Below are 14,590 nucleotides of genomic sequence, written 5' to 3'. Positions count from 1 at the left end.
AATTTGTGGGAGAAAAAACTGCCTACCATGTGTTTTTATATTCAAAGCTTTGAAAAAGGTTGTTTGTGGATACTCAAAAGAGAATATGAAGAACCTGCAACAAAATGTTGCAGTATGGTGGGCCACAGTTCAGAATGCCAGCCAGCCAGCCAAAATCTTTTTCCAGGATTCTCCCATTCAATTCTCCTCCACCCCTCCGAAACAGGCAGTCAGCACTGCATACCCACTATGCATGCTCAGTCCTTACCAAAATGATTTTAGTCTCAACCCCCAAACTTGCTTTTTTGTACTTCTGCAAACCTTGGGATTTCCCCAAACTTGCAGATTACTTTCCTCTTGTGCATAGGTGATGCTATTTTGGTTACATAAAGATTCACACTTGAAAAATGACTTCACTATTAGTATATATTATAGGATCTGGCTGGGACTCACACCAGAAAAAATAAAAATTTTTTATGGAGCCTTGCATTTTTTCATAAAGCTAAGATACCATCACACTATAGGTCATGTGCTGCTGTACAGGTTTATTGGAAAATACAGAAATAATCCAAGAGAAACGCAAACCACGGAGACAGCAGAAGGAATAATCAGCAATGTCCCCACCTCTACTTGTACACTGAATAAAGGAATGCAACTGCAAATCAGTGCAGCTAGCTGACAGTGTGGTAAGCTGGAAAATGACAGTTTTTGCATGTGTGTAGTTGCCCCATTGGTGTGCATGAAATGATCTGAAGGAGTTAGCCACCACTTAGCATTCATCTATCCAAGAGATCCCCACAAAATCAAATCCCTGCTTATTGCAAAAAGCAATTGTTTACATACTCTGCTCTCGAGGAACCTCAGAGTTCCTCAGAAGCTTATCAAAAGCCTTTTTCTTTGCTTTTTTTTTAAAGCTGATTGGTCATGGTGGAAAACAGCTTGCCCACCAGGACCAAGTCAGCAAAGAAGATTTGGGTGGGTGTGTTCTGCATTTTACTGTTGGTTGGAATCTTGTGAGTGGTAGGGGGGAAAGATGTGCTTCCCTGCTGGAAGGCAAAAAAAAAAAAAAAGCTGAGTGCATAATACTAGCATGCACTGTGCATATTTGACACAGTCCATATATATTTTGTAACTAGGTGATAGGGATGGAATAGTTTTAATTGGTTTCAGGTGCTCTCCCCCACCCCACCCCACCCAAAGTTCAATTCTTCCCATTTCTACACCAGTCTGCAACCCTTAAAAAACCCCCAAAAAGACCACCTGAAAATTAAGGTGCATTTTCATCTGCATTTCACTTAATATATAACCCTAAGGAGTGAAGTTTTGTGTGCACTTTCCCATAAGACATGCTTTGTTGCATGCTTTTGGGTGTCATTCGTGTCGGAGAACAACATATCAAGACTCGGAGAAGTGCAAATTTTAAGGACATTTGTGTTTTGATTCACATGTTGCTTCAAGAACTGTGAATTAGGTAGGTTTGCATTTTAATGTGAACGAATGTCTCACCCATCCCTACCAGGTGTGCATACCTGGCTAAAGAAAGGAGTGTGCAGAGTAGCCCTAAATGCTCTTCTAGAAGGTTTAGGTGTCCCGCTGAAGCACTGAGTTCCCCTTTCAGAATGCTCCTTTTTGTTTTCGTTTTAATATTTTGTTCTAAAAGAAGTGGAAGTGGACACAAATTTGACATTAGAGCTTTTTGCACTTCCCACACTGTGTGCCCCAACTGATAGGCAAGGGGCACCCAGCTCACTGCCACCAGCCATGATGCTTCTTCCAACAATCCCTCCACCTCGGACTATGGTCCTGCTGCTCGAAGCATATCCTCCTCCTATACAAGGATCAGAATCATACACAGCTCCTCCCTGGGTCCGACACACTGCTGCAGCAATAACAAGGAAACACAACACAGGCTTCATTAGTTCAAAACTCACAGGAGATCCATAACAAAAGTGAAAATATAGAAAGCAAAGTACCACTTACAAATATTCACGGGGCAGACCCCTTCACCACACAACCTGTTCAGAGAGAATGGGAAAGTCTCATATTTCCATTGTATCATGGATGTTGAATTCTGAACTGTAGTGATCCCCCCTTGTCTTGGTTCATGTGGCTCACCACATGTTGCAGTTGAAGTCAGTTTCCAAATGGTGGCCCTCAAGGGTTGGGTCATGCTGAGATAAGATCAGAGGTAGCCAACATGGGGTTCTCCAGATGTTTCTGGATTAGTTTCCCATCATCCCTGACCATTGGCCAGGCTTGCTGGGGCTGGTGGATGTTGGAGCCCAGCAACATCCGGAGGGTACCATATTGGCTAGTCTGGCATAAAAAGGTAAAGGGACCCCTGGCCATTAGGTCCAGTCGTGACCGACTCTGGGGTTGCAGTGCTCATCTCGCTTTATTGGCCGAGGGAGCCGGCGTACAGCTTCCAGGTCATGTGGCCAGCATGACTAAGCCGCTTCTGGTAAACCAGAGCAGCACACGGAAACACCGTTTACCTTCCCATCGGAATGGTACCTATTTATCTACTTGCACTTTGATGTGCTTTCGAACTGCTAGGTTGGCAGGAGCAGGGACTGAGCAATGGGACTTCACTCCGTCACGGGGATTCGAACCGCTGACCTTCTGATCGGCAAGTCCTAGGCTCTGTGGTTTAACCCGCAGTGCCACCTGTGTCCCTGGCATAGACCTCAGGAATTCTATGTGACTTGTTTGTAATGACTAGCCAAAGTCCCAGTGACTTCAGCAGACCTTTTCTACATGTGACCATCTCGGGATCCAACCTGGTTGTGTGCACCTTGCATTGAAACAATCAACTCACCTGCTCTCCTCTCCTTCCAACAGCTTCCTGTAGGTGGCAATCTCAATATCCAGGGCCAGCTTGACATTCATGAGCTCCTGGTATTCCCTCAGCTGTCGGGCCATGTCTCCTTTGGCCTTCATCAGGGCATCTTCTAGCTCTGTTAGCTTGCACTTAGCATCTTTGAGAGCCATCTCTCCACGATCTTCTGCTTCTGCAATGGCAGCCTCCAGTTTGCTGCGCTGCAGAGGCAAAACCCAGAGACATAGTCCCGACACATTCTCATCCATTGGGCTGAACAATTTAAGCTACTATAGATAAATTGGGCATTAGGGCTAACGTTCTAAAGGAGACTTTTCCAACCCGAAGACTGGGAAACAGTGGTGGATGGAGACAGAGGCAAAAATGGGTTGTGCAAGGAGTGCAAATTTTATCTCTGTACAGTAGAGTAGTTTCTATGCACATTCACACACCCCTTTGTATCCTCCATCCAGGCATCCAAAAGTTCAAGGACACATTCAAGTCAGGCCAAGAAAACTTAAGCAGGATGCAAAGCATAGTCAGGGAGCAGTTGTGGCCTGGGAGAAGTCCTGAGGGCCAGATGGAGAAGGCTGGAGGGCTACTTTCGCCTGAGCTTTTATCCAGGCCTGAGGTTCCCCATCCCTGCTCTAGAGGGAATGTAGTGAGAGTGACTGTTATTAGAACCTAAAACTCTTCACATTGAAGTATAGTTACCAAATGAGTTCTGGAGACCCCAGAGAGGCAGCTATTGTATCATCTTTGCAAGAATTACACAATTCAAGTCAAGGCTCTCTGTTGCGCCAGGCACTTCATTTATACACTTTATAGCAGGAAACATGAAGATCTCCCCAAATCTTGCCTAGAGCAAAACTGGAAATCAATTCCGAGGATTCTGCTCAGGTGAAATATCTGTGGGAGGTTTCGGGGTAGTTAACAGAAAGTTGATCAGGCTTTCGCTAGTTTTTTTAAAAAAAATTAACTATATTTCTTATTTCTGTCAATATAGTCCCAAATGTGTGATCTGAAAGGACGTGAAGCTGCAATCTTGCTGAAGCTAGGCAGCTCTTGATCTGTCCAGTGCCTGCATATTAGCTAATAGACGCTATGGCTCCTACGCCTTCCAGTCCTCTCGCCTTCACCCTTTGCTTTCATCAATATAAATAAACAATAGAGTTTCTTCAGCATTAGGAGCTGGCTAAAAAAATTCCCCGAAGATTATTTATTGAAAAACAAATATCACATGCCAACAATATTCCGCAAAGCACACCCCTCAATTTTCCTGCCCACAAATAGCATGAAGAATTGGAGGGTGAGGTTGCGCAGCCTTCATATTTTTCCTCAACTCGCTGTGCTTATCAGGAGTTTCTTCCAGGCACAAACTGGTATAATTGTGGCAGACACCCACACAATAGTTGCCCAGAGTTACCTGTCCTTTGGCACTGTCAATTTCAGCCTTCAGTCTCTGTATCATGCGGTTCAACTCCATGATCTCGTTCTTTGTGTCACGTAGGTTGTCACAGTGCTTGCCAGCTGTTGCCCTCATCTCTTCATACTTAGAAAGAAAACATGACATGTGAAATACCTGCTGGGACAGTCAGACTTCATAATTATCCAAGCAACTCTTCCCTCTTAATAATCCATGGTTTACTAAAGGTCACTGAAGTTTCAGTAATTTTCATGGTAGACAACAATTAGCCATAGATTGCATCTCATTTTTAAACACACCAATCTTCCTATACACCTTTTTTTAAAACAAAAAACACCAAGCTTTATTAAAACATCATCTTTTTTAAAAAAAAGTTTGTATTTAAACATCAACAATGCAATCAGCATCTATCTGATGGTACCTGTGAACGGCATTATCTTAGCCATCAAGACAGAAAATGTTTCAACAATGCTCCAGGAGCTGCTAGTATTTTCGGTTGTGAACTTTCTCTGCTAACATATACAATATCAACTATCCTTTCCTCCCAGAGAAATCTAAATCTCACCTTGCACTGGTACCATGACTCTGCCTCAAAGCGGCTCCTGTTTGCGATGTCTTCATACTGGGCTTTGACCTCAGCAATAATGTCATCCAAATCTAGGGCTCGGCTGTTATCCATTTGCACAATAACAGAGGTATCTGAGATGCAGGCATGGAGTTCCTGGAGTTCCTGTAAGAAGCTAGGTATGAGATTCCTCTCTACACCTGTATACAGGACCGGCCTCGGCATTGGATCTCAGTGTCCGGCCTCGGTCCTGTATACCTGAAGGAGCGTCTCCACCCCCATCGTTCAGCCCAGACACTGAGATCCAACGCCGAGGGCCTTCTGGCGCTTCCCTCATTGCGAGAAGTAAGGTTACAGGGAACCAGACAGAGGGCCTTCTCGGTAGTGGCGCCTGCCCTGTGGAACGCCCTCCCAGCAGATGTCAAGGCAATAAACAACTATTTTACTTTTAAAAGACAACTGAAGGCAGCCCTCTTTGGGGAAGTTTTTAATGTCTGATGCTGTACTGTTTTTAATATTCAGTTGGAAGCCGCCCAGAGTGGCTGGGGAAACCCAGCCAGATGGGCGGGGTATAAATAATAAATTTATTTTTATTTTTATTTTTATTTTTATTTTTATTTTTATTTTTATTTTTATTTTTATTTTTATTTTTATTTTTATTTTTATTTTTATTTTTATTTTTATTTTTATTTTTATTTTTATTACAGTGTCCCTAATTTCCTGGGACAGTCCCAGATTTACAGAAGCTGTCCTGTTTTCTGATTTGATCCCAGAATGTCCCACTTTTCCTTAGGATGTCCCTATTTTCATTGGATAAATGTTGGAGAGTATGGAGTTATCCAACCCCCAAGTCATCTAAAGGGAAGGTCTTTTTAAAATGGTTAATGTTTTGTTATGTTTTTATATATGTTGGAAGCTGCCCAGAGTGGCTGGGGCAATCCAGTCAGATGGGCGGAGTATAAATAGTAAAATCATCATCATCATCATCATTAATATTGAATAGGGTGTTCCTATTTTCCTTGGAGAAATGTTAGAGGGTATGTTATTATTAGATGACCATTTTCTGTATTCTCAAGGGCCACTCTCTTATTCAGAAGCAAGGCCTTGGGGACGGGAACAAACCAGTCCCATCTTGGATTTCATTTGCATGACATAGCAGTATGGGATTCACATATATTGGGGTGGAATAAGCCAGGGGTGACTAACTCCCAGGTCAACGGCTTGATGTACCCACCCACCCCCAATATCCCACCATTTTTGCTGGCTGCAGCAAAAAGGGGAGGAGTATTAAAGCAGACACAGTGCTGCATGGAGCCCAGAGCCTTGATTCAGATCAAACATTTGATGAGCAGAGGGCAGTGACAGCCCTGCCTCCTCAGCTGTTCTGTATGAATCAGCTGAGGAAGGAAAGCTGAGTGCTTCTGTGTTTGTGTATGTTTGTCTCTGCCTGTGTGTAGTGTCTGTCTCTCTCTCTGTCTCTCTCTCTCTCTCTGTGTGCGCATGGAAGAAAATACATGTGAGTGTGTGATGGGTACACCCCCTTTTGGCCTCACCAACTGCTGTCATGTGCCCATCCTGTCTGAAGTTTGCCCATGGGTGAATTCTTGGGCCCAAAACTGGTTAGCCACTCTTTACTTCAGGAATTATTAAAGAGATTCTTTGCCATTGGGGAATACACCCAGACTGATGTGGAATACACAGCAAGGCACAGGGCTGCATAAGAAAGGGGGTTGATGGGGGGAGAAGAACACTAAAAAAACCTTCAGCACACCTGAATTAAAATGTAATGAAGTGATCAGAGACCAGATAAAGCTTCACACCAGAGACCCTTTGCAGTAGGGGAACTTAGGTCTGGTGATGCCTCCATCCTCTCTGTTTGAGGAGGTAATCCTCTCGCTCTTCTGACTCACATTATTTGCCCACAGAATGTCCTGCAGCTCTGGAGCCGCGCCTCCACTATCACGCCACATCCAGGGGCATAAGGAAATTTCCCAGCTCCAATGGAGGAGGCAGTTCCTGTCAGTTTTCCCTCAGGAGATGGAGCGTGAGGAACTCTGCAGAAAGCAAGACCACTTAAAGCTTTCACTTTGCTCCAGATTATTCCAGGGAGACATTCCAAGAGCTCTGGGTGTCAATTTGCATGTATCAAGTTTGAACTTGTAATCAGGTAGTGCAGTGGGCAGTCTATGGTCCTGACTGGCCTATCTTGGACTTCTTCCATGCTTGCCTGGGAGACTCCAGTAAACTTCTGTCTCAAACAAGACAGACTGGATCTGGCCTGTGGGTTGCCAATTTTCATCGTAGATGTGTCTCTCTCTCTGTGTGTGTGTGTGTGTAATCAGCTCCAGCTGCATAAGATTGAATACTATGCATTGACTTAACATACCTGAAGTTTGGTTGTGCTTCTGAAAAATCAAATGGGCTCATCGGACATATGTCAAAATGCCTCTGTATACTGGCTAACCTTAGACTTTCCCTCTCTTTTATACATTCTCATTGTTGCTGTTGCTGTTTAAAGGAATATAGACTTTCCCCACTTCATCAATAAAAAGTGGGCTACAATGTGTACTGCAGATTAGAAAATGTCATTACCGCCTCGTACAAGCATCTCAGAAAGTTGATCTCCTCAATTAAGCTTTCCACTTTCGCTCCCAGGTCAGCCTTGTTCATGTATATGCAGTCAACATCCTAGGGACCAGTTAAACATATGGTAAGACAGGGTGCTTTTAAATTACAATTTCCCAGAACACAACAGTGGGCCATTGGTAGAGTACTTTGATAATGGCCCATACCCAACATTTCATGCAGAAGAGCAGGAAGCCTGTTTGAAGCAGATACAAGTGGGACCTCTGACAGTGTAGAGTGCTTCTTGTTTAGGATTTCAGCCACCCCATTCCATTTTCCCCCCTTCAATACCCAATCAACATCCCATGGCCACTGAGCATGCTCAGTTCTCACTAGAAAAAAGACCCTTGTTGGATCAGACCATTTTATGCAATTCAGTCTCCTCTTGTGCCGTGGAGGGGACTGTCCTTTCACCAGTGCTGAAGTCAGATACACCTGCCAATCTGGTTGGCTCCTTGGGGAAGAACCATCTCGCTCTTCATTCTCAGGAAAGAGGAAGCTTTGGCTCAGCCCTTGAGTATCATCTTCTGTCTGGAGAGGGCTAGAATTGTACTATCCTTCCATGTTTCAACATGGCTTCAGAACTTCCTTGGTTCCTTATGGCCTAGCTATGAATCATCACAGGTGAAGCCTGTTTTGTTTTGCTTTTTAACCTGGGCAGCGGCTAGATTCTTGACTGTGTACCTCTTTAGATAATTCCCCATTACCTGCACTTACCATCTTATTCTCCAATCTATTTGCCTGTCTGTAGACTCAACATGCAATTCTGCTTCCCCCTCTGCTGTACCCCAAGACTGGTCCTACCATTAAACAGACTGAGGAAGTCACCTCACAAAGCACCCCAACATGGCTGCGCCCACTGCTTTTTTCCTTTAAAAAAATGTTTAGGGGTATTCTCATTTTCCTACCCATATTGAAATACTGCCCCTCAATGAGTCCAAACTTAGATTCACAGAGTGTTTAGGGGTATACATACTCCTGCGTCCCTGCAGGGGGGAAAATCACTGGCTGTGCCAGAGATATTTTTCTCAATAGCCTGCAAACCAATCTTTACAACACTGAAACTTGGAAAGAAGACCTCCAGTCACATCTCTGTCCTTAGATAAACAACTAGTAAATGGACACTTTTTATATCCAACACCAGAAAGAAGAGATGTCACTGGAGAATGGCCATAGCACAGTGCTAGAGCATCTTCAGAAGGTCCCAAGTCCAATCCATGGCATGATCTCCAGGTGGAGCTGGAAATGTCCTCTGCCTGAAACCCAAGCATGGCTGTTGACAGTCATTGTAGATGACATGGGCCAATGGTTTGACTTGGTACAAGGCAGATTCCTCTGCCCCCATGCTCATTTCAATCAAGCTGTGTATCACATACCTTTTTAAGTGTTACAAATTCATTCTCAGCACGGGTTCGTCCGTTGCACTCCTCTTCATACCTGGTGAGAAAGTGGATCAATTCTGGACAAGGCAACATGCATGGGGCACTCAACCTGATCTGTGCAGAGCTTATATGATTCCCACAGCATATTGACATTCCTTCTGAGTTGTTTGCACTGAGGGTATATGACGTCACTCAACATCGTCTTTATCCCACCTTTCCCAGTGCATTTCCCCATCAGTTTCCTTACTACATATTATGTGTGAAGCAAATCTGTTGGCCAGGAGACCAAATCCACCTTATTTGTGCAACTTGAATTTGCAAAATAGCAACAGTCCACAACTGGCCCTATTCTTACACTGTAAAAAGTCTGTGACATTTGAACAGCATAGCAAATGGGTTTTTCTTATAGTTCAAAGAAATACAGGCATCATTTGGAGATATTGGGGGTTTGGTTCCAGACCACTGCAACACAGTGAATATCGCAATAAAGTCACACATTAATTTTTTTCTTTCCCAGTGCATATAAAAGTTATGTTTACACTATACTGTAGTCTATTAAGTGGGTGGGCTGCCTGTAGCTGCACTAGTGTCCTTGTAAGGTGTGGCAGGAGTCGCTGTGCGATGGGTGCAGGTTCCTGCAGCCTCGTCTCCAACCCAGCAGCAACAGCAGCAGCTCTTCCAGTCCTTCAACTTGTAAAAAAGCACAATTTCTGCGAAGTTCAATAAATCAAGATGTACCAGTGCTATGTTCTTTGGCAGAGCTATCATCTAATTTCTTGTATGAGACTGGGAATGTAGCTTTAGTTAAGGGTCAAGTTCTTTAACCTAGCATGGGAATATGAATCCTTTTTAGACAAGGGAGGAAGAACCTGTGGCCCTCCAGAAGTAGTTGGACCACAGCTCCCATCACCCCTGACCATCGTTCATGCTGGAGTGCAACAGCTCATGGAGGACCACTGGTTCTCGAGTCAAGCTATCCCTGTAGTAAAGACAGGAAGAGGATAAGCCATGAAAGCGGGGAATGGGCCTCCTGAACCTCTCATCAGCACACAGGAGCCAGGGAGAGGGATCAATCACACTTATGTATTTAGTTTTCTTATTAACCTGCTTTCCTTCCATCACTTCCATCATGAGAACCCAAGGAAACAGCGATGTGGTTTCCAGGTGGTCACCCAGATAGGTCTTCAGACCTATTCAGCTTCAGCAAGGTGGGTATCTCATGAACCTTCAGACCACACCCTGGAACTAAAATATACCGACCCAACAGATATCTATGCTGCACTGCATAAGCCTTGTGTTGTGTATCGAATGCAGAATATCACAAGTCTTTGCAGAATGAAGTCCTGGAGGGAAGGGTTAAGTCTTTGCAGGATAGCTTAGTGCATTTAGCCTCAGTGCATACGGATCAATCAACTATGCATGCAGAAACAGCGGCAAGTGGGGCTTATTTGAGACCTTGAAAATGGCTGCTTCTGAGGGAATACTTCACAGAAGCAACATCTTCAAACTTTGCATAAGCAAAATCTATGTTGACTCAGACTGGCATTAAAGAGATTTAATTTATTTCAATCTGCTATGTGTCACTAAACTTTTGAAGAGCTGCATATATTAAGGACCTGTTTGTATGGTGTTCATGTGTAGTAGAATACCCCACAAAAAAGGCTTTTTCTTCTTCAAATGAAGCTTATTCAATTTCAGAAAACATGCTGTGTCACAGATAAATATATGCCACTTACTTTCTCCTGTAATCCTCCAGTACATCTCTTGAGTTGGTCAGGTCAGTCTCCAGTTTACTTCGGTCGCAACCGAGACCCTCCAGCTGCCTCCTCAGGTTATTGATAAAGGAATCAAACAAGGGCTCTATGTTGCTCCTGACTCGTTTCTGCTCTTGCAGTAAGCTCCATTTTGTCTCCAGCACCTTGTTTTGTTGCTCCAAGAAGCGGACCTAGCTCCCCCCGCCCACAAAACAACTGTTGTTATGATGAAAGTAGACAAAACCCTATGTACTTATCTGCATGTGTCCTATTTCAACAGCCCTCCTCCTTCCTGCCACCATAGTTATATCTTCCTCCAGCATGGAGACAGGATAATGGAGGATATGGAACACTCAGACCCTACCTACTCAAACTTGGCTTTGCAGCCACATCTCAAATAACTTTTTGTAGTTTGGTGTGTTGAGGTGCTGCTAGAGTGGTTTAAGAATAAATCCCTCCGGCCAGGGAACTCTGGGAAATGTGAAGGGGAATAGGATTCTCCTAACAACTCTCAGCACCCGTAACGAACATTTTTAGAGGAAGCCATGACTGTTAAAGTGGTATAAAGGTAAAGGGACCGCTGACCATCAGGTCCAGTCTCGACCGACTCTGGGGTTGCGGCGCTCATCTCACTTTATTGCCGAGGGAGCCGGCGTACTGTGGGTTTAACCCACAGCGCCACCCACATCCCGTTAAAGTGGTATAATAGTGCCCTAAATATATGGAATGCATGTGGCCACAATCTATTTTCTAAGTTAAGCATACCTAACTCCTTCAGCTTTTCCTCATAGGACTTTGTCTCCAGGCTCCATCCAAATGTTTATTGCCCTCCTTTGGACATGTTCCAGTTTGTCAATGTCCTTAAATTGTGGTGCCCAGAACTATGCTGCATCACAGCTGAGTGGGAATTTGGAGCCTGGTCTTTGAGATCCTAGCCTGACATTTTATCACCACCTTTACTATGTTTATAGTCTACTGTTTGGGCATATTGAATTGCTGCAATCAATCAATCAATCAATCAATCAATCAATCAATCAATCAATTAATTCATTTTTTAAAAAGACTACTTTCCCTCATTCCTGATCTCCACGCCCAAAGCAATAGTTGCATGAGAACATTTCCCCTCTCACAATACTCCCTACCCACCAATCATTTGGAAAAGCTCTGTGTCTACCCATGGGACAAAGTAGTACAGAATACTGGAATGTGTCCTCCAAATGTGTCAGTTTGGGTGAGAGATTTCCAGCTTTCTTCCAGTGCTGTACGATCTAATATTTTGGCCAGTGTGTACAGAAATCCGGTATTCTTAAATTGGGAGTTGGATTTGTTTGGCATAAAGTAGTAGAACCCATTCTACTACTCTGCGTGCTGAAGACTCACAAGTTCAAGTTTATATATGAAGGACTATTGAATTTTAATATTTTGTTGGAAGCCGCCCAGAGTGGCTGGGGAAACCCAGCCAGATAGGCGGGAGTATAAATAATATATTATTATTATTATTATTATTATTATTATTATTATTATTATTATTAGTTTTCCTCAGAGTAGACCTGCTGAAATCAATACATTAGGTCCATTAATTTCATTGTGTATACGCTGAGTAAAACTTAGTTGAATACTACCAACCGCATGCATTCTTGCAGAAGATTTCGGTTAATGAATAACTTTAACTCCATCCACTGAAATATCTATACGAGTTGTTTAGATGACTCACCTTGTCAATGAATGAAGCGAATTTGTTGTTGAGGGTCTTCAGCTGCTCTTTCTCCTGCTGTTTCACCATTTGGACGTTGGGGTCAATGTCCAGGTGGAGAGGCTGGAGGAGGTGAGGGTTGACCGTGACAGGCGCAATGCCTGGTGAGCAAGTCCCACTGATTCCGCCAACCCTGTAGCCAAAGCTGGAAGTACCATAGCCATGTCCAAAACCAGCGGCCCCCAGACCATATCCATATCTCACTGGGCGGTAGCTGCCAGCAGCTATTCTGGGCCTGCAGGACGCAACCCCAGAAAGACTTCTGCTACCAAATCCTAGCCCTCGGGGGCCCACACTGCTGCCCCCTTTGTATGAGACGGTGCTAACAGCACTGTAGCGTTTCACATTCCTTGGTACCACAGCTGAGGATGAGCTGTAATTCCTGACTGCACCACCCCCTCTAGTACTAGCATGGAATGACTGGCAAGACATAGCAGCTGACAGACAGCGGAATGAAGGATGATGCCTTGGGTCTCTGTGTGCCGGAGCAGGCAGGAAAGTTATCCACAGGCGGTACCCTCACTCTGAAACCAGAACTGGAACTTTCTCCTCTTTTTATCTGTGTGATGGGCAGCTCTCATCAGCCCCAAATCTCCATTTACATCCCGTTTATTAGCTTGGGGTGTTGGTTAACCAGTATGCTTGCCCGTTTTGCTGAGCAGAGATCTGAGCTATACTTAAAAGCACGTCTGCCGTAACTTCTAATTTAATGGCAGGGAAATCCAGTTCCATAAAAACTAGACTTGAAGGCCTCCACTTTTTATAGTGATGATGAAAAGAGAAAAGCAAGAGAAAGGGACTCTTTTGATGTCCTCAGCATGTTCAGAGTTAGGAAAGAGGCACTTGATTCATTTTACAGGTGAGAAAAAGCAAATGTTGATACATAAGCCTGTGAGAATGCTTAGCTGGTGATGAACAGATATGGTCAAAATCTGAATTCAGATTATGCCAATGTAACTCTGGAGCTCCTTGTTGATTTACCTTGGGTCCAGGTTTTTTTCCAGGGGGAACTCACAGGAACTCAGTTCCAGCACATCTCAGATGGGTACTGGCACCTCTCCATTGCCATTCTAAGAAAACAAGAGAGGTATTCGTGGAGAGTTCTGGCACCTCTTTTTCTAGACAAAAATGGCACTGTTTGGACCCATCGAGCAAAGGATGCTTGGCTGGAACGATATGTCTGGGTTGACAGTCTCCCATGAACACTGACTCCATTGCACATCCTCGTCCCATGTAATTTTTGATAGAGCCAAACATTTGCTATGCCATCAAGCTGAAATTCTGATCATCCCTGCAAACAGCAGCCAAGGAAGTGGAAAGGGCACTGGAAACTCACATTGCGATGGCATCATATTCCATTCATCTGTTTATTGGAAATGTCTGTAAATTGCCTTTGGACCAAATGTCTCCAAGGTAGCTAACTTTTCGGCTTCTCTTTTTTCCACGTTTTTTTCTGTTTATTTTGCCACATTTCTGCACTGTAATTCATCAGTATTTTAGTGTTTATTTTTCCATCCTGAATCCCTGTTTTGCTATTAGTTACCAGCCATCACAAAGGGACATGGGTGGCGCTGTGGGTTAAACCACAGAGCCTAGGACTTGCTGATCAGAAGGTTGGCAGTTTGAATCCCCGCAACAGGGTGTGCTCCCATTGCTCGGTCCCTGCTCCTGCCAACCTAGCTGTTTAAAAGCACGTCAAAGTGCAAGTAGATAAATAGGTACCGCTCCAGCAGGAAGGTAAACGGCGTTTCCGTGCGCTGCTCTGGTTCGCCAGAAGCGGCTTAGTCATGCTGGCCACATGACCCAGAAGCTGTACACTGGCTCCCTCAGCCAATAAAGCGAGATGAGCGCCGCAGCCCAAGAGTCGGTCACGACTGGACCTAATGGTCAGGGGTCCCTTTACCTTTACCTACCAGCCATCACAAGATGAAAACGTCTCTTGCATTTTCATCTTGTGATGGCTGGTAGGTAAGGTAAAGGGACCCCTGACCATTAGGTCCAGTCGTGACCGACTCTTGGGCTGCGGCGCTCATCTCGCTTTATTGGTAATATGCCTCCCTCAATGTTCTTGACTGAGAAGTCTTAACAATCCGAAACTAGGCTGGCATGGTAGGGGCTTTATATGCTCCAGCTGGCAACAAAACTGTGTTTGCTCAGCAGCCAACCCCAACTCTGTGATGAGCATATTCATATGGTGCACATGTTCTCAAATGCCTCTTTCTCATATTCACCCTGCACATTTTTAGGTGGACACTTTAACAAGGATCCTACATGTACAAAAGAGAACG

At 44.3% G+C, this 14,590-nt stretch overlaps 1 protein-coding gene across 1 annotated transcript; it reads right to left on the bottom strand.

Annotated features, from left to right (window-relative positions):
- Positions 1 to 1,239: 1,239 nt before the first annotated feature.
- On the bottom strand, positions 1,240 to 12,734 carry LOC309332046 (keratin, type II cytoskeletal cochleal-like; the record flags this gene model as incomplete). Its single annotated transcript, XM_081844691.1, has 9 exons — positions 1,240 to 1,858; positions 1,960 to 1,994; positions 2,798 to 3,018; positions 4,224 to 4,349; positions 4,789 to 4,953; positions 7,381 to 7,476; positions 8,790 to 8,850; positions 10,532 to 10,740; positions 12,264 to 12,734. 9 exons carry the CDS (start codon positions 12,732 to 12,734, stop codon positions 1,620 to 1,622), a joined length of 1,623 nt encoding a protein of 540 aa, XP_081700817.1. The 3' UTR covers positions 1,240 to 1,619.
- Between the last annotated feature and the right edge of the window lie 1,856 nt (positions 12,735 to 14,590).

The sequence above is a fragment of the Podarcis erhardii genome, assembly GCF_964252035.2.
Source record: "Podarcis erhardii genome assembly, chromosome: 2".
Classification (NCBI taxonomy): domain Eukaryota; kingdom Metazoa; phylum Chordata; class Lepidosauria; order Squamata; family Lacertidae; genus Podarcis; species Podarcis erhardii.
Note: the sequence above shows the minus strand (reverse complement) of the source record. Positions and strands in the feature narration are given on the sequence as shown.